Source organism: Curcuma longa, chromosome 17 (assembly GCF_044706935.1).
Source record: "Curcuma longa cultivar G26 ecotype Majalengka, Jawa Barat chromosome 17, ITB_CL_G26_1.1, whole genome shotgun sequence".
In the NCBI taxonomy this organism is placed as follows: Eukaryota; Viridiplantae; Streptophyta; class Magnoliopsida; order Zingiberales; family Zingiberaceae; genus Curcuma; species Curcuma longa.
The window spans coordinates 151,275-173,922 of NC_133877.1; the positions used below are offsets into that span (position 1 = coordinate 151,275).

Here is a 22,648-nt window from a genome sequence, read left to right on the forward strand (position 1 = left end):
AGAGAGGTGTCACTAGAGGCTACGAAACATAGTGAAGGGCTTGTAGAGGTGTGTAGTCGGCGGAGCATGAAGGAAGCAATTCCAATGCTAGTAGTGCCTCGATGCTTTGGGTTGCAGCGGTTGGATGCAACAAACATGGGAGTGATAGGTGGAGAGCAATGTTGCAGGAGCTTCGCTTGTGAGGGGAATGTATTTTAGTCACTTGTGAAGAGGTGCACCAATTGAAGCACCAATAAATAACAAAAACAAGTGAAGCTAGAGTTAAATAATCTTGTACTTGTGATTTAGTTAAATTTATCTTTCTGCCTATTAATAAACATGTGAAACTTGTAGAAACAAACGATACCGGAGATTGTAGACTTGTGAGGCTTATTTGAGCACACGCACTTAGTCTTTTCAAGTTTTCAAGCTAGGGTTCTGTCAAAGGACCTTGTGAGGCTTCTGTGTGTTGGCGGTTGTTGGTGAGATGTACCATGAGCTAGGGTTTTGCAAGAGGATTCTATAAGGAATCTTTGATGCTTCTACGAGCTAGAAGTCATCTGTGACTTCTTCTGTAAGGTTTCTCCTCCTTTCTTCTTTTTATTCCCTCGGTTCCTCCTATTGATTAATGCTGAACCAGACACCTTGGTATGTTTGACTTGATTAACATGATCAACATAACTCATTTGATTGGGGATCAAAACTCTAGTATGGAATGACATTTCAAATTGCATGTACCTATACTTGTTTTAGTTTTATTGTGCTACCTTAGATATTGGGAGCAATATTTAATATGAGCCTTGAAAATATGAGGTTATTGAGTAAATTACTACAAAAATCAATTCTCTCATATGATGCAAGACACTTACTTTGATATTAATCAATAGTCAATATGCTTGTTAAAATTTTCAATTCACATCAGCAATAGGTTATATTGGAGGAGATTATAGAATTAAAAATTCATTTGGGTTGTTCTGGGAACAAACTCCGCCCATGATGAATTAACCCCGTCATGGTGGGTCCCAAGCCCAAATAAAGGAGGAGGGTTGTGTTAGGTTGCCAACCAATGTTAAACTAAGGTAAAGTTCAATGAATGGATTCATTAAATTATTGTGCTAATACTAGATCCTTCTCCGGAAAGAACACATTGCAGAGTCCAACTGTAATGTCTCGACAAAAACCGCTACATCTTTAGAATTCGGGTGTAGTGATAAATATGTAAGATTTCACATTGCAAGGTCCGACTGTAATGTATCGACAAGGAGCGTTACATCTCCATGAGAATTTGAATGTAGTGTTAAATAGGTAAGAGTTTTCATACCATAGGTTGGATAAGAACAAATATTATAGAAAAACTAATAGCCCAAGATTTGGAACATAGGAACCCTCACTGGTAAAGCAATCGAGATGCAGATATGATGATTATGCGAAGAATTAATATGTTGTGCGTACAAGAGATAAAATAGGTAGACGAGAAGGCAAAGATGATAGAGAACTCAGATTTTAAATTATAGTACACAGGAAAGAGTAAAACAAGAAATAAAGTGGATATTATTGTAAATAGTTCGTTAAAGGATGAAGTTGTAGAAGTAGTTAGAAAAGAGGATAGAATTATAGTTTTCAAGGTAGTAGTGGAGAGAGAAACTATGAATATAATTAACATATATGCACTTTAAATAGGATTAGATGAAGATACCAAATCAATGTTTCTGGACGATCTAGATGAAATATTACAAAATATTCTGTCAAATGAAATGATTTTAATAGGAGACAATCTAAATGAGCATGTCGGAGTGAGAAATGAGGAATATGAGAGGGTGCATGGAGGTTATGAGTTTGGAACAAAAAAATGAAAAGAAAATTATATTGGATTTTGCAATAACATATGACCTTATATTAACTAATACATTTTTTTAAAAAAAGAGAAGAATATTTGGTCATGTTCAAAAGTGGGAATAATAAATCGCAAATTGACTTTCTTATGATTAGGAAGAGGGATAGAAAGATTTGTAAAGATTGCAACGTCATCTCTGGAGAAAGCTTAACTACCCAACATAGGTTAGTAGTGTTGGATATATGTCTAAAATATAATATCAATAAAAGAAAAATATACACGATTCTTAAAATTAAGTAGCGAAAATTAAAAAATGGAAAGCAAAACATATTTACGGAGAATGTAGGAGTACAAACATTAGGTGAAATATTCGATGACTCTAATACTACATGGGATAAGATGATATCAAAGTTGCAAATAATAACACTTCGGCGAGTCAAAGGGACAGACACCACCAGGGAATCTTGATGGTGGAATGAGAAAGTAGAAGAAAAAGTGAAGGAAAAATGAATAGCCTATAAGGAATTATATATTTGTAAGAACAAGAAATTTTTTTAAAAATATACAATAGCTAAGAAAGCAGTGAGTGAAGCTAAGAATGAAATTTTTGAACGATTATATCGAATATTAGATACAAAAGAAGGGGAAAGAGATATTTATAGAATAGCTAAAGTGTCAAAGAAGAAGACAAAAGATCTTATCCAAATAAACTGTATTAAAAATGAATGCAATAGGGTGCTGGTAAATAATGGAGAAATAAAAGAGCGATAGAAGAGGTATTTTCATCAACATTTTAATGAAGGTTTAGGTGATCAATGTAACGTAGGTAATTTTAAGTAGGTCAAATGAATATAGAAATTTAAATTTTTATTATAAAATTCAAACTTCAAAAGTAGAACAAGTTTTAAATGGGATGCAAAATGAAAAAGTCATTGGATCAGATGATATTTCGATAGAGGTATGGAAGGGCCTAAGGGAAAAGGTATTGAATGACTTTCAAAATTATTTAACATGATATTGAAAACGAAAAAGTCTGATCAATGGAGGATAAGTACTCTAGTTTCCTTATATAAGAATAAATGAGACGTATAAAATTGTACAGACTATAGGGGTATTAAACCAATAAGTTATACTATGAAATTTTGGGAAAGAGTAATAGAAAAAAGATTAAGAAAAAAGATCACAGTAATCGAAAATCAATTTGAGTTCATGCCTGAAAGGTCGACAATAGAAGTTATACATCTTCTCAGGCAATTAATTAAAAAGTATCGGGAGTAAAAGTAAGATCTACACATGATATTCATTGATTTAGAAAAAGTTTATGATAGAGTCTCAAAAGTAATTATATGGAGAATTTTAGAAAAGAGAGGTGCTAGCGTAGCATATATTGAATTAATCAAAGATATATATGAGGATGTAACAACCAGAGTGAAGACTTTAGTTGGATTAACTGAAGCATTTTCAATAAAGATAGAGTTATATCAAGGATCAACTCTAAGTTCATATTTTTTAAATTAATCATGGACAAACTGACTGGACACTTTCAAGACACAGTATCATAATGCATGTTGTTTGCAGATGATATTGTTTTGGTAGATGAGACACATGAAGAAATAAATGCTAAACTAGAATATTAGCGGGAAACACTAGAAGTGAAAGGTTTTAAGCTTAATAGAATAAAGACAGAATATATGAAATTTAATTTTAGTAATATTAGACGTAATGAGACAATTGTTAAGATAGGAGATGGAGAGTTGTTTGGATTTGAAAGTTTTAAGTATTTATGATCATTTTTGTAAGTCGATGAAGGGATTGAGAGAGATATCTTACATAAAATACAAGTGATTGTTGAAATGGAGGAGAACGTCAGATGTTTTATGTGATCGTAAAGTATTTCTAAAACTTAAAGGGAAATTCTATAAAATGACGGTTAGACCTGCTATGCTATATGACACCGAATATTGAGTTATGATTCGAGCACATAAATAGAAGATGAGAATTGCAAAGATGAGGATGCTAAGGTGAATGTGTAAATATACGAGGATGGATAGAGCATTAAAGAGAAATGGAGTTATATCTATTAAGGAAAATTTTCGAATAACACATTTAAGATGATATAAATATGTACTTAGATGATCGATAAATGCTCTAGTTAAGTGATGTAAAACTATGACAAATACGTACATCAAACGAGGAAGATCAAAAAAGGCTTGGTTAGCGATAATAAGACAAGATAAAATTTATTTAAGTATATATAATGATATAGTAGGCGATATAATCCAATAGCATAGAAGGATTCATATAGCCGACTCCACCTAGTGGGATAAAATTTAGTGGTTGTTGTTGTATTGTTCTTAGAGCACTTTGGAGCACATTGAAGTGTGCCAAGTGTTAGCATGAACACAGTACTAAAATGTACTGCACCGGCCAGAGATTTAGACACCAACATGAAACCTTTATTTAAACCTTGATACAATGTCGTTGAAGATTTGTTAATTGAGAAATTAACGTCTGATATAGTGATATATATTTAAACATTTATTCTGACTAAGTGGTTGATAAGTGATGACACAATACTATATTTGAACATAATACATGAAGATAGGGCAGTTGCTATAGCTAGTCATCACATTTACATATATATAATGATATTAAGATGTCAGAAAATGGGAAATGTTGACTATGTCTTCTCGCAGGCCTTCTTCGCTTATATAATAAACAGCAACTTGGAAATGGCAGTCTTCTTATTTATCATTTATGAGACTTATTTAGGCTAATGAGAAACCGTGTTTTCTTTTGTTTAATGGCAGCATGATGTATTGAACACTACGAATCAGTAGATATTTACAATTTTGAAGTACCATTTAAGTTTTTCTTGTTCATTAATTCTCTTGAAAGGTAACAAGAATGATATGAAAAAATAAAACAACTGTGGCTTATTGTAGTGTGTTTTTTTTTAATGATAATTAGGGGTCCCCAAAAACTGGTCCATGCCTGACACCTGCTGAAGTTTTAATCGCCATTCATTTGATAGATCCTGAAAAGGATGGGATACCTCTAAAACAGGTATCTGTTTTTTCCTTTCCTATTTAGGTAAATTTTGTTGTCTAATTGGACAGAAATTTGGTATTGTGTTCTATACAGATTACCGATGCATGCACTGCTTGCTTTAAGCAGCAGAATATATTTACACAACAGGTGTTGGCAAAAGTACTGAACCAACTAGTAAGTACCTTTCTAAGCTGTTCAGTTTTGGGGTCTTATTCCTTAGAAAATGGTGCTTAGCATTCATGGAATCTCGCAGGTTGAACAAATACCTCTACCTATGTTATTCATGAGAACTGTCATTCAAGCAGTGGCTACGTTCCCATCATTGGTAGGCATTGTCTATTCGTTCTGCTTACTAAATTCAATAATGTCTTGAACAATTGTGTGAATGCAAGTTGAAAACATTTTCTTATTGTGTTGGAGAAGCTGTAATGTAGAAGTTTATTGCAATGTTAAACAATATTGAGTTTGTGTTCCTTGAGTTTTGGTTGGATGTTTCTTTTTGACAATTTCTGGTAAATTTAAAAATCATCAAAAAAGGATTATTTTGTATGTTTGATAGTTTCAAGAAAAACTAAGTTGATTGTGTTCCTTTTGAGGTTTCATAGGCTTTTTGGTTGACCAGGCGTATGAGATTTTTTCTCTGTTTCAGTTGTCAGTTGTTTTTATTTCTTTTCTTTCTAAAGTGTGGGGCCAGGATGAATTCAATTCTTTGTACAAGTAATTCTGCAATAGATTTATTGCTTTTGTTCTTGTTTAATAATGTGCTCACATATCCACAAGCTGTTGCTTATTTTATTAATCCAAATAGTCAATTATTAGTTGCTCTTTTTTTCTTCCTGTCCAAATTTTCAGGTGGATTTTGTGATGGAAATCTTGTCTCGCCTTATAAACAAGCAGGTATCCTTTTGATATTTTTTTAACCATTAAATTTCTTTTGTTAGGTATTATTCTTGTTATTTGAGATTTTCTGCAGATATGGAAGTACCCAAAGTTATGGGTGGGGTTCCTAAAATGTGCTATTCAGATGAAGCCTCAGTCTTTTACTGTATTGCTACAGGTTTGTAATCTCCATTTGTTACAATACTTCGGTAACCTATTGCAATCATGTGCTATGCCTTGTGAAGCAATTGAGTAAGCAAGACTTTCTCTTACAATCACATACATATACGTACATGGTTACACATGCATACATATCATGGCAGCACCCCATGCGTCTCATTACTGGACCTATGACATAGCAAAGCTATATCAGTAAGATGCATGGATGCAGAAATAATCTTCTCTGATGCTGATGTTTTTGAAATTCTGGTCCAACTCTTAAAGGAAATTGTCCACATTTTTTGCAGACCTGATGCCCTTGAACTCCTTAGATTCAGGCACCTGCACATGGTGTGCAGGATGCATTGTGAGCATGCCTCTCCTACCATGGCTATCTTGCAGGAAGCAAGCTCTCCCTTGAGCTCCTCCATTTCCTAGCGCAGCACCACCACCATGGCTGGTCTGCAACTTCATCAAGGGCACCCTGCATCTCTTCTTTAAACTCCTCCCCATGGAGTCTAGCTCCTTGAGACGCCTCTTTGAGTCCTCATACTTCTGCAATTTTCCAACGGTAGTTTCCACCCTGGCTAAGCAGGCATCAACTTGAACAGTATGTCCCTAGAATTCTCCTTGCTCTTCCCTCGGGCAACGCCCGTGATCTTGGACTGTTGCACCATCTCTGAAACACTAGCCATCCAGCTCTGTATTCTGAACTTTGAGCAGGACCAAGCTCCAAGCCGAATCAACTTGGCTCTGATACCAACTGTCATGGACTGCTACACCAACAGGACAAGGGTTAGCACTCTTCAGTTGTCACTTGTGCACTCCACATACAACTGGGCTACCACACTGAAGGCAACAGTCATGGCAGATTAAAATTTACAATACAGACTTAGATTATACTATGATACAGGGGACTATAATTTAAGAACTAGACCATTATGAGAGATATGGTTTGCTATCTAATGAATAAAATAAGGTAGCAGTTGGAAATTCTTTGGCCCGAGTATTCAGGAATAATAGATTGTTTTAACATGGTACCATTAAGAATTTTGGCCATTGCATGGGAACATATTCACGTTAGAAGTACATATTTTTCTGAGAAATGATCATGAAAAATCCCAACATGAATGGAGCATGACACTCACATTGACAGTGGATCCCACTGCATGCAGTGCATGCAGTTGTGAGTGTCATGCTCCATTCATGTTGAATTTTTTATGCTAAGTATCATTTTCGTATTTTTCTATTTGAGCTTCTCTCGGTTCATTCTCTTTGAGGTTGGCGCACATGGAGGATTAGCTACCATGTTGAGCTTCATCATACTGGTGAATTCTTATAAAAAAAAAGGGGCGTGAAGCAGGAACAATAAATGCAGAGAAGGCAGACCGACCTTTCTTACTTAGTGTGTTGCATGCAGAAAGTGTGTGGCATTGTTGCAGATTAGCAAAGTGCAGTAGCAAGAGGCATACTCCTTTTATATACTGTGGGTCTGCACTTCATTTGCTACATGCAACTGTTTCTATGTTTGGTGGATAACTGTATGTAGGTGGCAATGGCTTGCAAATGCTATTTCTTGTGCATGTCAGAGAGTGTTGTGCATACTGGGCGCAAGGTAGGTTGGTGCGCTTGGGAAGCTAAGGAGACCAATCAGATAGCAGTACCTTATTTGTACTTCAATCCCTCTCACACTTAAGTTAGGAATTAGGATAGACTCCTATCTAAACTTAATAATATTTCTTATTTTGTAACCTTTCCAAAAGATTGTACAGAAAATAATCTAAACTTTGATCTTTCCAAACGATCAAGTGGAGAATTAATTATCACAATGCATCAGATGCAATCAGGACATGCTGAGATGCATATCAATATGGATCACTATCCATGAGATTGAATTCTACTCTAGGACTTGGAACAATCTCCAATTAAATTTTGTCCAGAAAAAAATGCAAAATTTTCAGCTAATGTAAGTTAGTTCTTCCAGGAGTAATTTTAATTTTGATTTTTCAGAAAATATACCACATATTAAATCTGAGTTGATTTCTCAGTGGTTCAAATTTTGTACAAAATAATTTTGGCTAGCCATTTGTTAATTGTTGACACTGGATGATTATGTGTCAACTGCCAAGACTATCACTGACTTGATATATTGAGGAACTTCAATCATCTGATTTTTAAGTATCTAGTATATCGATCAGTTCAATGCTAGTTTGATTGATTTAGAAAAGCTGATTTTCTGATCTTGTCCACTTTGGCCAAGGATTTTCTTTTATATAGTTGAGAAGTAGGTAAGTGTAAAATGGTAAAATTAGTTTCTTCCCTCATGGGCTGTCCCAGAAAAAGCAAGGGAAGTCATTATTCCCTCCTATCCTTCTATTTTCCTACTATTTTCTATCACTCCAAGTAAAACACAAGCTATCGCTAAAGATGTCTTTAAATAGCCACAACACATTAGGCAATTTGAAATCATTTGACAATGATTTTCTATTATTCTTATAATTACTGAATACTTTTCTTGCTTAGATGGCGAGATTCATTTTCTACTTGCCTTTGAACTCGCAAGTCTTGTAAGTTGTCTATGGGTTCTACATGACCTACAGGGGTTGATTTATGAAATGAAGTACTTGAAAAGGACTCAGGAGATACTTTGGAAACCATGACATCCTATAGGACAACCAAATTTCAAGTCTGTGAAAGTTAAAGGATACTATTGAGTGTTGGTAGATTTGTGGATCTTTACAGCATAGGCAACCTGAAAAACCTCTAGAAGTGTGCTTAATCATTCAGTGCGATATAATATTATTCTTTGCTGCATGAACCTACATTGAATTTATATCTCTTCATGCGATTCTCATCAATTATTTAAAACATCATCATGTGAAATTGGTACTAATTTAGTGGTCTTATTTCTTGCCATGACATATTTCTTTGCTACTTGAAGCTTTGATGCAGAAATAATAGAAACAATTTTAGTCTTTTTATTAATTTTGCTGAGTTAGAGTTTAGGGGTATTTTCGTCTTTTGTTAATTAGGTTGTGGGTCTCTTTAAGCGTATGTTAAGTTGTTTTGAAACAGTTTTTGATCAATAAGAATTTGTGGCTTCGCAGTCTCTTCCCAAACGTCGAGTTTGGTTGCCTATCTCTTGGTATTTTTTGAATCAACAGGTCGTAGAAGATTGCTTCCGATATTCGTGCGCGAATCAACGGATTCAATAGTTATCTGCTACGTCAGTTGATATTAGAACCAAGTAGATCTTGTGGAATTATGTCGTCAAGGAGATCACATCGTGTTGACTATGCTTTTGATCATGATATGGAGCAACAGTTTTGAGAGATGATCGACGGACGGTGTAATCTGTTTGTGGATCAGGTAACAGAGAGGATGAACATTTTTGGGAAACTAAAATAGAGGAAGCTCAGTCCAATGCAAAACAATTATCGGATAAATTTGGAGGAGGAAGAGAATGTTTTTGATGAAGAAGAAAGAATTTTTATTTATAAGGAAGATATGGACGACAAAATCGAAATAGTCGATGATCCAATTTATAACGAAGATGAGGCGTTGGAGGAGCAACGGTCGTTGACAAATAAATCATTCTTGGTGGAAGAGGACGAAAAGGGATATCCGATTCCTGCAGGGTTGTCTCATCTTCAAACCATTTTTGAAGGTAATAAACAATCTATGCCTGCAGTCCCAAACAAAAGAAGCGAACATATCATCAGACCAACTTCACCTAAATATTCTATTCATAATGCTTTTGGTAGCCAAGATTGAATCAGAGGAAGATGATAATATGGAAAATGATGCTAAACTTGATGTTGCCTATGTGCTTGAACAAAAGACGGATTATGTGTTTCATATGGTGGATGGAGTTGTTCATTTTTTATGTTAATAAAGCTTTAAAAGAAAGACTTTTCCCTATTGCTGATGCTACAACCTTTTTTATGGATTCACATCATATCCTTTTGAGTTCTTGCAGTTGGAAATATCAGAATATTATGCCATCATCGTTTAGACCTTCTTGCACCATGTCAAAGTGAGTGGGACTGGCTTACAAGTTGGATCAAGAGGAAGCACAAAAAGGATATCATTGGATTGACGAGGATTCTTAAAATTCAACAGTTGCTAGTAGATTTTACCGAATTGATGTCAGATGATCTTCTTCCTGGGCTACCATTTGACACTATATTGAACTTGAAGATGAGTTGCAGAAGAACTCGAGGATGATTTCTTTTTAACCCGGGGAGAATGATGCGGAAATAATAGAAGCAATTTTAGTTTTTTTATTAATTTTGCCGAGTTAGGATTTAGGGGTATTTTCGTCTTTTGTTAATTAGGTTATGAGTCTATTTAAGTGTATGTTAAGTTGTTTTGAAATAGTTTTTGATTAATAAGAATTTACGGCAGGGCCGTTTCTTCCCAAACAACGAGTTTGGTTGTCTATCCTTGGTATTTTTCGAATCAACAGGTTATAGAAGATTGCTTTCGGTGTTCATGCTCAAATCAATAGATTCAATAGTTATCCACTACGCCAATCTTCCTTACTTATATTTTGGTAGTTTACTGATTAAAATTCACAAAGTTTATCCTTAGTTGTTGAATGCCGAGTTGCCACCAGTGTTGCTGATCCCATTATCTAGACTATAGCACCATCATCGTTTATAAATGCATTGCATCTCTGAAACTGCTGTACATTGATTAACTGCATGTTTTTTGGTGGTGCAGTTGCCAGCTGCGCAGCTTGAAAATGCATTGAAAAAGAATCCTGTTCTGAAGCCTCCATTGGTTGAGCATGCTAACCAGCCAAACATACGCTCAACTTTGCCCAGGTCAATATTTGTTTTGCTTTGCCTTTTTTATGCACAAGTAGTCAGAGCCTTTTTCAATAATGTTAAATGCCAGAGGTTGCACTTGGTGTCTTAGGTCAACGCTGGTAGTCTTAGGGCTCGTACAAGATGCACAAGCTTCTAGCCAAGCACAGACCAGCCAGAGTCAGGCTGCAGACGCTGGTAGCTCCAATGCAGATGCTGCAACAGAAGTAACCCAAGAATCGACTGCTATTAGCTCAGTGTAGTTATGTATTTTACAACTGAGTAAAAGATAGGCAAAAGAATCTCTTTTGTAAACGTCTGCTTCTTCATCATCCACTTTCTACTGACTACTGGCTAATCAGGCTGCAAGGCGGAGACTAGAAAAAGAATTTTGCTGAATTAAAGCAAAAAAAAAATTAGGTTTTGTTTTCTAGTCCTAGTGTACATCCTGTACTTATTTCAGCTGGCTGCTGCTTTCGTAGACAAAATTTTGGTTCAAGGATTGCAATTTGTATTAAATGAAATGAGTAAATGCAGAGAGCGGAGTGGTATTTTGTGTTTTCTGCATGATTCTTGTGTAGTGGTTAACTATAACTTTCCGATTCATCTCCTCATAGAGGATCGTGAAATCAATTATGTGGGGCCGTTGGAAAGGTGGATTTTATTTTTTGCTACAATTGTGTAATATACTGGAGGTAGTTAAAGAAAGGATCTTGGTTATGAACATTGTCTTGTGGTTTTTCTTTTTTATTACATCATCAAAGGTGCCCTTTTCTCTTAATTTTTGTTGAATTTGTGCCACAAAATTTGTTTAAATCATTGCCCAATCAGTATATCTATCATCCAAAACTATTCGGAAATTTTATATGTTATTAATTCTGTTGTTTAAATATATGATAATTTTGATTAAAGTTGGTATATAATTTTATATTGGTTAAATTTCATAGGATAATCATAGATTCTTTTGAAGGGCACCAGACGTGGATGAGTACTCATGCAACACATTGTGTAAGAATTGTAACTTAGCTGTAAGTTAGCCAAACCTATAATATGAAAAATTGTAGTTTTATAATTCAAATTGATTACTATTTAAAGAGAATTGTAATTTTTAACTTAAATTGATATAAAGTGTATTTAAAAAAAAAACTTTGTAAGTTATCTTCTTTACATTTGATTCTCATGGATCTTTTAATTGCTGGGTATATGATTTTAGTTCATCAGTTGTGTTTAGCAATTCGGTATGCATGTACAAATTGTATCTTGTTAAAATTTTCACAAATTATTTGTAATAAGTTTGATAGTTTGAAAATTATCAGTGTCGATTCAAGACATAAATAATTAAAGCCTATATCTAGGGTCTCAATTTGTTGAGACCCTAATTTTTTATATTTTAATTTTAATTTTATTCAACTTTTAAAAAATATTCACTTTTAATTTTAAATTATTTTTAAAAACATCTATTTTTAATTTTAGAGTATTTCAATTTATTTGTTATTGATTTTTTTAAATATATATTTTATTTTTTAAAATCTAATCGATTCTTTGTTTTTCGTCATTTTTCATGGGTGATCTTTCAAAAGATCCTTGCATCTATCTACTCAGTTGAACTTAAAAAAAAAATCCTAAAAACTCAGATGGACTCCCATTTTTTAAAAAACAAATCTATCTACTATCATTGAGCAAAAAAAAAAAAAAAAAAAACACTCACGTGAGCATTTGCAGGAGTTTTGTGGCAAACTTCAAAGGCTCCTTAAAACACATTTATATTTATCATTTGGCTAAAAAAACTATCATTTTTCCCCAAAATTGCTGCATATGCATTTCAAAGGAGTTTTAGCAATTCTAAAATTATGAGTGAGTCTCCAAACACGTCTGTCTATTCAAATTCATCAAATGTGCAAAAACCATATAGTTGCTTTGGCAAAAAATTATGGAGTAGTTTGGTAATTTTAAAATCATGGGTGAACTCCAAAAATTCCCTCGAACACATTTATCCATTCAATTCATCATTTAAGTAAAAATAAAATTGTAATGTAGTAAGTTAGGGTTAAAACTATTATATGGATAATTTGTAGGAGCTTGATAGTTTTTAAAGCATGTATAACTCTGAAATCTCTTTGGATTACATCTCTCCACTCGAATTCACAATTCAAACTAAAAAATTTTGATGCAAAATTTTGGTAAAATGTACTATATGGACATTTTAAAAGAGTTTGATAATTATGAAAGTGTAGGCGAGCTTTAAAGGTTCCTTCAAGCATATCTATCCACACCGATTCTATTGGTGCAATTAATTGATCGTTAGATTAGCCAAGATTTATATTTTGATATTTGAGCAATGTATTTGGATGAGTCAAATAGGTCGAGACTAATTGGATACTTTGACCAGGAAATGTTCAAATGAGTTGACACTTGATAACTGAAAGTCTAATAAAGTGTTAACATTTGAGAAACCTAAGTGGTGTTGGTAATGTAAAGTTAAGGAAGAGAGTTGATAGGTGGAAAAATCTAATAGATATTGACATTGAAAGTTCAAATAGATCAAAGTAGATTAGATGTTTGACAAATAACGAAAGCTTAAGCATGTCACAAAGAGATCGAATGCCGGACAAATAATGAAAAATCTTAACAAGTCAATGTGATAACTAAATATTAGGCAGCAGAAGTAATTTATGCAAGTCAACGAGAACTAAATGTTCAGGGCAACGAGAATTAGATGCTTAGTAGATGTGTGTTTTGTTGGATCAGAAGCGCAACGGAATATGTTTATCTAAATAACATGGATCTTCGTGGTACATATAGTTTTAAACAAAATGACATAATGAAGAACAAACCTCGTACTTCTTGACGATCATGAATGATATCACAAATAAGTGAGAGCCCCACTCGTGTGACTCCTCTAGCGGTATCCACGTGCACTAGATCACGAACTAGACATGATCCGCTAGATGCTAGCCTCTTGGATCGACAAAATCTTTTGGAAGCACTATGGATCTCTTTCGATGGAAGAAAGGGAAGTGGAGAGAGAGTTCTATCTCGTTGTTCTTCTTACAAGGGTGGTTATTTATAGCCTCCAAGAGAAAGATAAAGAGCCTCCATTAATGTAAGGAAGATGAAGAGTCTCCATTAATACAAAGAAAATGAAGAGCTTTTATTAATACAAGGAAGATGAAGAGTCTCCATTAATACAAGGAAGATGAAGATTAATTTTTGGACTTCAATAATTCTCTCTTCTTTGGATCAAATAAAATCATATTTGATCTTGATCCGTTCTAGCTTCCAATATTTCAGAATTAATTAATAATTTAATTAATTCTTATTCAGAAATAATAAATTGATTAATTTTAGTATCTACTAAGGTAATCGTCTAGCAATAGTTTTTAGTCACCCAATGTGATTAAATATTAGTCATAAATTATAAACCGCCATGAAATCAATTACTGTGTAATTCAATTTCTTCATCTAGACTACATCCTAATTAATTCAGTGCTATGCATCATCACCAATTAATTATTTTACTTGATTTCCAAGATACAATAGACTCCTCTTGGATGATAAATCATTTCCCTATAGCTATGGATTTCGAGTCACTAATATCTCTATCAAGGGTCAGGATGTTAACTCCCTAATCCAAAAGAGCGATGAATCATATATTGACTCAATACTATTCTCTCTACACTTTGTCATACACCCAACAACCGTATGAATCATAATCCAATTAAAGACTACTTTTAATGGTATCAAAGTATATAATTCCACGCATAGAATATATGAAAATCTCAAGTCAAAATATCAGTTACACTCGTTCATAAGAAGAATGACCAATGATGCTTAATATGTGATTTCTTCTCAAGCGAGTCATGTCCCATGTATCTCTAAACTTGACACTTCCAAGTATAATTGGATATCCATCCCTCAGTCTATCTCGATCTAGTCATACTCAACGTTGATCTATATATCTATGACCCCTCTAGAAATTTATCCGATCAAAGATTATTTACAGATTAATATAACCATTAATTCATGAAATTTTATCATTAATCACAAACGTATAGAAAAGTAAATGATTAAAGATAACTACTTACTTTTATGAAATAATTATCCATAAATTGTCCTGACACATAGGTGCATACATTAACATGTTTATCAACTATTCAACTAGCTCGAATATATTTATTTTTTTTTAAAAAAGTTATATAAAAGCCTAAAAGCGAACAGAATCCGAGCAGAGTTCTTCAATTAACCCAAAATCCATAAATAACGTCAATAATAGTTTAGGTAAATAACAGTCTTATTTTAACAGTCAATTAAGTTTCAATTAGTATTTTAAAACTAAAAAAATCTCATCGAGTAGTAATTTATTTTTAAAAAGGGGTAAAACTGGAAAATACGAACTTTTCGGGGGGCAATTGCCAATTGGCACGAACACGGAACGTCGGAAGTTAGGGGTGCAGGTTAAGTAATCCGTTGAGCCGCGGGTCACGCCACGCGATGGCCAAGTTATCCGCCTCGCCTCGCGTCTCGCCCTGTTCCAACTTCCACATCCCATTCCCATCTCCGCACTCCATAGCTCACACAGCCCCTCCGATCTGCGGGGGCATGGCTTCGTTTCTCGCCGCTCTCTCCTTTTCCTCCTCCGCCCTATCCGCTCGCAGTCCGCTTCGTCACAGTTCGCCGGCCGTCCGCGCTCCTCCACCCTTCTCTTATCACTCTTACCGAAGTAGTGAGTCCTTTCTCTCAAGCATTCCTCTCTCTTACTCGCCGGTTTTCTCAGATCGGGTTGACTGTTTGGGATCTGAATAGGAGCCTCCGAGCGGAGGATGCTTACAGTCAAGGCGGCTGAGACCGACGCCAAGGAAGGTTCGTAAGGGGTGATTGCATTTCAGTAGGATGTCGTCATTTTGCGCCTGCTTTTGCTTGTTCGTTTTATGCAGTTCTACTGAGACTTGAGAGAAAGAATAGTTTTATTTATGATGTCACTGTGCAGCAGTCAAAGCTGCGGCGCCCGAGAAGGCGCCGTCGAGTAGCGGAGCTGGTGGGTCGAGCCTAAATCAGCTTCTTGGAATCAAGGGCGCGGCTCGAGAATCGGTAAACTTTTCGGAAGGAAAATATCCTATCTATTACAGCTACGGGCCTCCTTTTCTTCCGATAGAAACTTGTTCTGTTTATTACTACTTCAAGTTCCTTTTCTTCCTATTGTTACATCTTTTGATGATTAGACATTTGGCTGAACAATTGGATGAATTAGTTTAAACACCGGACAGATGTTTGATACATGATTTAGTTCGATAAGGCCTTCCTATTGATCTAATTTTCGAACATGTTTAAGCGAATGTTCTTTCACCATTTTGATGTGCGCCCCAAGTTACTTGTTGGTGTGATTCGTGTCCTTTCAAGCTATATTGTTCATTTGTTACTGGTTGGGTTGAGTGTGTATTTGCACAAGCTGCTATTGATTGTTTCCATTAGCCAGAGAATCCTTATGAACTAGTTATAACCATGTGAAGGTGTACTTCGAACATCCCTTTAGTTTGTTTCATAATATTTCATTCAATCAGAAGGCACACATTGTACAAAGTTGTTCATTCATTTTTTGATTATCTTATTGTTCTGCAGTCCTATTTCCACAGCCAATGGCATTGTGTGAATGACAAATTTTGGGGTACCAAGCTTTTTTAACAATTGCCAACTTACAAAATAGGAAGTCGCAATTTTTTATACAACTGTCTCTTTATTACCTCAAGCATCCAACTTCCGTCATCGCAAGAATCTAGCCTATGTCATCCTTCCTGCATTAAGCTGGCCATTCTTAATCACATCATAAAATTCTCTCCTAGAGCTGCAGGGCTTACAACTCGATCAGTCAAGTGGTCTCAGTTTGAGATGGGGATGGGAAATGTTTATGCACTTCATGAGATTCAGGCTAATTGCGTACAAATATTTCTTTTATTTGAGTTTTATTCAGAATAGATAGTTAGAGAACCTGATTGTGTGTTGCTTCTGTGGAAGTGAAGTGAGAAGTGTTTAGACCTGGCAGTCTAATGTTGTTTCTGGTAAACTTGTGGAAGTTCCTTAACAAGGTGTTTGGTGAAGGAAAATATTGGTAGTGGTACATTCTGAGATGCTTAATCTTCTGTACAAGTTGCTATTTAGTGCACAATCTGGGACAAAGAAAGAAAAGGAGAACTAATACAAGATATGTTGAAAAGAATTTCATTCCATTCTATCTGAAAAGAATTGGTGTGGAATTTTTGGTAGAAAAATGGTTTGTAAAACATATTCTGAATAATAAAATAAAGTTAAATAATAGCAACAGGCTGGGAATTAAAGGAAGATTCATTGAAAAAATTGCTTGGCTCTTGCTAAAATATTAAGAAGGCAAGCTCATGATCAGGACCAAGATCTCTCACTTGCATGACCGCATCACTAACATTAAATAGAAACAGGAGAAATAATATGAAAGAAACACCAAAGAAGATATGTAAGTAAAGTGAGAATAAGTCACATCTTCTACGTAACCTAGATGGTTTAGTTTTTCAGGATGTAATCTGCTAGTGGTAATATATTTTCAAAATCAAACTGTGACTTTGTAATATTTGCAGGGAAGAATCCTCCACCATGGCGAGTAAGATGGGAAAAAGATGATATTCAGTAGATGATAAAACTACTGGAATGAAGTCTTCTGTTTTTTAAACTTTTCTACATCACAGTAAAGCCTTTTGCTTACATGCTTGTTCTCTTTCAAAGATGATGGCTAGGAAGAAGTACTTGTATTTTCTAATTCATTTTACTTGTATATTCATTTTAAGTTACTTTTTGTACTTGTCAAATATTGAACTGACTTCTTTTATAAAAACAGAATAAGTGGAAGATACGTCTTCAACTTACAAAACCGGTCACTTGGCCTCCACTAGTGTGGGGAGTGGTTTGTGGAGCTGCTGCTTCTGGTAAACAAACTTTTTCTTGCATTGGTCGATAACTTGGTCTAGTTTATTTCTTATATTCCCTAGTTTTTGTGGAAGAGCAGATTATAGAGACACTGTCCATCTCCATCCTGTAATGTAATATGCCTTCCTAACACAATCCATTCAGATTTGATTATATAATTTAATTATCATTTAAGTTAGCTACACAGTATTTGTCCATAACAATATCATTTATAAAGACTTTCAAATAAGAAAATGGTCAACAGGTCCTGCAGAAAGAAACATGTAACAGCCCCTCTATAAACATAAATATGTACTTCAAAAGCATGATTCATCCTTGCAGCTCTCCTAGAATGCTTTCATTTCCACACATATTTATTTTGTTTATAGTTTATACCTTATTAATTTCTAAACATTTATGCATGTTTTCCATCACTTATTTCTTGGCCATTACCCATTTTTTTAAAATCCTATATAAATTTATCTTTTAATCTTGTCAGATTTCTAGGTATAAGCCAGTAAATATAAATCCAAAATATCATCCATATGATTTTGTCATGTTGTTTCACCACCTTATCTAACAATCTAAGGGCGGGACCCTGATGTCTCTTTTAAGAGGAACACAAATATAATCCAATAATAAATTCCTTAGATTTCTTTTCTTCTTTCAAATTGTTCATCTGAATTTCATGTGGTCATCTTATTTTTCTGTGAGAATTATTTTGAAGGAACCTGCTTCTCACATGTTTGAGGATCTAGCTGAGTTGTTAACTTTGATATTTTTGTTAAATAACACGACTGTCATGTAAAGCATCGCTTTGTTGAATGAGTTTTTGGCTAATATGGGATTTGGGATGGGTAAGTTTATGCATCCTTATGTTTAACTTTTCTTCTATCATCTTTTGAGGTGGTGATTTGCTTACCAGTGAATGTTTAAACTGCCTCCAGGAAATTTTCATTGGAATATTGAAGATGTTGCTAAAGCTATTGTCTGTATGATAATGTCCGGACCTTGTCTAACAGGATATACACAGGTATGCTGCTAGACACTATATTTAGAACCTCATAAAACCAAAATTTTCTGTAAAGGATTATGAAACCATTGTATTCATTTGATTCTGCTTGTAGACATTGAATGACTGGTATGACCGAGAAATTGATGCAATTAACGAGCCTTATCGTCCTATTCCTTCAGGAGCAATTTCTGAGGGTGAGGTATAAATCTATTAAACTAAATAATATTCATTTCCATGACCTATGTCTTCAAGATCCATTTGGCATTCCATCTATCAAACATCTGCTACTTAGTCCTTGGTTGCAACCAGCGTGGAACTACATATGTTGAAGTAGGGTGACCTTAAAAATCAATAACGTGGTGTAATACATGTAAGGATTAATAATATTTTCCCCACTTTATTATCAAACCATACTAGACACCAGCACTACCCACCGCATTATCTCTCAAAAAACTACTTAATGGGCCAACTACATTCCTTATTTCCTCACACTTTTTCTCATACCACCACCCTTCCAATCTTGATTTCCAAGGGTGAAACTAAATACAAACAACACCAATTAATCCTAAAAAAGAGAATAGTAATGCATTAAGTAATACATTCTTACATGCACATAGACAATTATGCCATAAGTCGCACTAGCATATATCGTATTGAGCAATCATAATTTGTAAACATGAAATCATATTGACAACAACTATATATACGATAAATCATGTGCTTTATGTATAAATTAAATCAATAAGTAGTTATTGATTAGGGCAAGTTCTAATGTTTAATGAATCCAACTAGTTAAACAAAAATGAGGAAAATGTAATGATAATTCAAAAAGAAAAAAAACTCAGGTCAATTGGGTTTGACATTTGTTTGATTCTTTCTTGACTTTTCTCAGTTTGATGCACAGTTCGACTGGATTAAGTACTTTGTTGCTGGTTGTTTCGAAACAATTTTGAAAACATTGTCTCCATCCACTAAGAAAAAATTTCTGGCTCCACAACTCGTTGCAACTATTGTCTACTGTAACAGAGCAGACAAAGCTTGTTGGATGTTATAGGTAGCAATGGAATTAGCAGATTATCTTCTTTCCTTTAATCATTTTAAGAAACATTAATTGGCTAATGCTCAGTTGTTGAAAGGACAAGGAATTGTTGATTGTGCAAACTTGTTAAGAAACAATTGCATCCTTTTTAATAAATCTCTTTCTCAGGTTATAGCCCAAATTTGGGTGCTTCTTTTAGCAGGTCTTGGATTGGCAGGCCTGTTAGATGTGTGGGTAGGTCTTCTTGAGTATTTTAATGATGTTTACTTAGATGGGGCACCTTAGTATTTTTTTTCCACACTAAAATTTTCAACCACCTAATTTCAGGCGGGGCACAAATCGCCTAACATTTTTTATTTGGCTGTGGGTGGATCTCTTCTCTCTTACATATATTCAGCGCCTCCTCTTAAAGTACAGACATTTCATCTCTACTGTATTAAAGTGAAACTTTGGATTGTTAGAACCAAATTATCCTTAAAATCTATTTACTCTCATTTTAATTTCTGACTCTTGCAGCTCAAGCAGAATGGCTGGATTGGAAATTTTGCTTTAGGAGCAAGTTACATCTGTCTGCCATGGTAGTTGTTGATGCTTGTTATCATAATTGGCTCTGCTCTTGCTTCTTTACCATTTATTTCTGCTCTGAGCTTTCTATTCAAATGTATGTTGGTAGGTGGGCTGGTCAAGCACTCTTTGGAACTCTTACACCTGATATAATTGTCTTGACACTCCTTTATAGTATAGCTGGGGTACTAGCGGTTATTCTACAAGCCAGTCTTGTAAACATATTGCGATATTTAATTTAATATTGTGTTCTTTTGTTTCAGCTTGGAATTGCAATAGTAAATGATTTTAAAAGCATTGAAGGAGACAGGGCTTTGGGACTTCAGGTTGGCTCGTAGCCCATATTTCCAGAATGCTAGCATTGGTATGGCTTAAACTGACGCCCATAATTGCACACCTGTTCTCACAGTCACTTCCAGTTGCTTTTGGCATGGATACTGCTAAATGGATTTGCGTAGGTGCTATAGATATTACCCAGTTCTCAGTTGCAGGTATATAAATACATATACAGCTTTCTTATCTTCTCCTTTTCTTCCCATGTTTCAATAGAAACCTTCAGATTTCGTCTTAAAAGTATGAAATGCATAAGTTAATTATGGAAGCTAATAAAAGGCGACATTTTTGTAAGTTGAATGGTGTCTTGAAAGATTTAGCAAAATCTAATGGGGTATAACTAAAAGAACAAAAGCATCTTCTCATATGAACCTATCTCTAACTCGGTTCTCTTCCTCGTGCCATGTAGATGAGGATATTATTTTCTTTATCACCTTTTTCTAGGCTTTTGTTTCTCTGTCCAGCTTCTCACCTTACCTTTTGATGCATTATGATTTTTTTGTTCAGGTTCATAGCTGACTAACTCAGATAAAATTCACATTCCATGAAGAATCTTATTTAAACTTCCAATGCAGCTGTGTCTTTTATAGTCTTCCACAGATTTGGTGGAGATAAAAGCATGCTGTTATTGCCTTCTGACTGCTTGTTTATTCTGATTTTAAATTTAGAATTCACTTGTAACTTGTTTTTATCCTTGTTCCAGCATACCTTCTTGGTGCTGACAAGCCATTCTATGCATTAGCATTGCTTGGATTGATTCTTCCACAAATATATTTTCAGGTATGAAACTATGAATTATCCACCTCAGTGAGCTATTCTTCTAGGAAAAAAAAATCTGAGGTTGTAGTGGAATCCTCTGAAAATGAATACCTGATACACTGTAACCCAACGAAATATATATCTGTTCTGGTTTGTCTTCATGATATCTTCACATTTTTCTTGGCAGTTCCAATACTTCTTGAAAGATCCTGTTAAGTATGACGTCGAGTATCAGGTAGTTCCATTTCATTTCATGTATCCTGGTCTTCGATGTCAAAATTGGAATAACATGATTTCATTTTTCACAAGCAGACTAGTGCTCAGCCCTTCCTGATCCTAGGTTTGCTAGTAACAGCCTTGGCGACCAGTCACTGATTCACCGAGGCCTCTTCTTGCCCAGTGATTTTGCAATTATCGGCGTGGTTTGGCTCTCAATATTCACATAAGTTAAAGTTTATAAGTTTTGAATCATGAATTGAATATGACAAAGCCATCTTTCACCTCCCACTAGTGTGTTAAATTAAGATATAATTAATTCTTTGTGCCAAATTACTATTATAAGTGAGGTAAAAAATAATTTGGAATAAATGTAATTTTGAAATAATTTTATAATGGTTATAAAATTATTATTAAAAGATTTGAAACTTCCTAATAAGTTTTTTAAAATTAATTTTAGATAAAATTATTAAATTGGTTTTAATTTAAATTATGTCCTAAAATATTGGATCTAAGTACAACCAAGTGACATTAGGTGGATTAGGAAGTCTTGTAGGTTAGCCTCTTAGCAAATGGAAGTATTAATAAGTCAAAGTTGACTAATACTAAGTAGGTGAAGAAGTCTTAGAGGCAAGGCCTAGTATTAGTAGATACTAAATTGATAAGGAAGTTTCATAGTCTTAAAGGTAAAATCTCTTTAAGACAAAAAAGTGTATAAGAAGGACAACAAGAAGAGATTTTCTCAATGTCCTTGAGCAATTAGATTTAAAAGAAAATTAGAAACATCAAGTGTAAACAAGCAAAAAAAAAAGCTTCAATTTTGTAATTATTTCATATTGTTATATACATTGTATTATCTTGTCTTTTTTTTTTCATTGTAAAATAAGATTGTAAGATTCTTCACCTTTGGAAGACATTCCTCACTAATCGAACCAATCGATTCGATAAGAGTTATAGTTGTTTGTTGACTAAGGGAGAAGGGCATAGTCACTTATGCCAGGGAGTAGTAATTATTTGTCTTTCTTTGCTTGCTAAATTTTAATTCCTAGAAGATATCCTTGTGTTAGTTACATAGAACATGT

The 22,648-nt window shown here is 34.4% G+C and overlaps 2 protein-coding genes across 4 annotated transcripts in view; both read left to right on the forward strand.

Moving 5' to 3' along the window:
- LOC141848631 (uncharacterized) overlaps window positions 1-11,146 on the forward strand; it is a 37,916-nt gene extending 26,770 nt beyond the window's left edge. For both annotated transcript variants that reach the window (XM_074736677.1, XM_074736678.1), the window contains 7 exons: window positions 4,784-4,879; window positions 4,958-5,038; window positions 5,118-5,189; window positions 5,717-5,761; window positions 5,838-5,921; window positions 10,628-10,731; window positions 10,826-11,146. In XM_074736677.1, coding sequence (XP_074592778.1) covers window positions 4,784-4,879; window positions 4,958-5,038; window positions 5,118-5,189; window positions 5,717-5,761; window positions 5,838-5,921; window positions 10,628-10,731; window positions 10,826-10,976 — 633 coding nt within the window. In that variant the 3' untranslated portion in view covers window positions 10,977-11,146. The remainder of the gene's footprint in view (window positions 1-4,783; window positions 4,880-4,957; window positions 5,039-5,117; window positions 5,190-5,716; window positions 5,762-5,837; window positions 5,922-10,627; window positions 10,732-10,825) is intronic.
- Window positions 11,147-15,262: 4,116 nt separating this feature from the next.
- On the forward strand, window positions 15,263-21,985 carry LOC141811591 (chlorophyll synthase, chloroplastic-like). 2 transcript variants are annotated; one of them, XM_074699611.1, is made up of 15 exons: window positions 15,263-15,436; window positions 15,517-15,573; window positions 15,701-15,801; window positions 17,573-17,660; window positions 18,588-18,673; window positions 18,768-18,854; window positions 19,863-19,928; window positions 20,022-20,105; window positions 20,211-20,272; window positions 20,368-20,443; window positions 20,522-20,584; window positions 20,668-20,749; window positions 21,295-21,371; window positions 21,538-21,585; window positions 21,663-21,985. In XM_074699611.1, exons 1-15 carry the CDS (start codon window positions 15,313-15,315, stop codon window positions 21,723-21,725), a joined length of 1,164 nt encoding a protein of 387 aa, XP_074555712.1. In that variant the 5' UTR covers window positions 15,263-15,312; the 3' UTR covers window positions 21,726-21,985. The 2 variants fall into 2 exon arrangements, with proteins under 2 accessions (XP_074555712.1, XP_074555713.1); XM_074699612.1 differs by having other exon boundaries at window positions 15,704-15,801.
- The last annotated feature ends 663 nt before the right edge of the window (window positions 21,986-22,648 follow it).

Bases quoted from the DNA above. Each gene is read 5' to 3' on its own strand.
- LOC141811591 (XM_074699611.1), top strand. From the start codon at position 15,313: ATGGCTTCGTTTCTCGCCGCTCTCTCCTTTTCCTCCTCCGCCCTATCC. The intron at 20,585-20,667 runs GTTGGCTCGTAG...CTGTTCTCACAG, and splicing joins ACAGGGCTTTGGGACTTCAG to TCACTTCCAGTTGCTTTTGG. The intron at 21,372-21,537 runs GTATGAAACTAT...TTTTCTTGGCAG, and splicing joins TTCCACAAATATATTTTCAG to TTCCAATACTTCTTGAAAGA.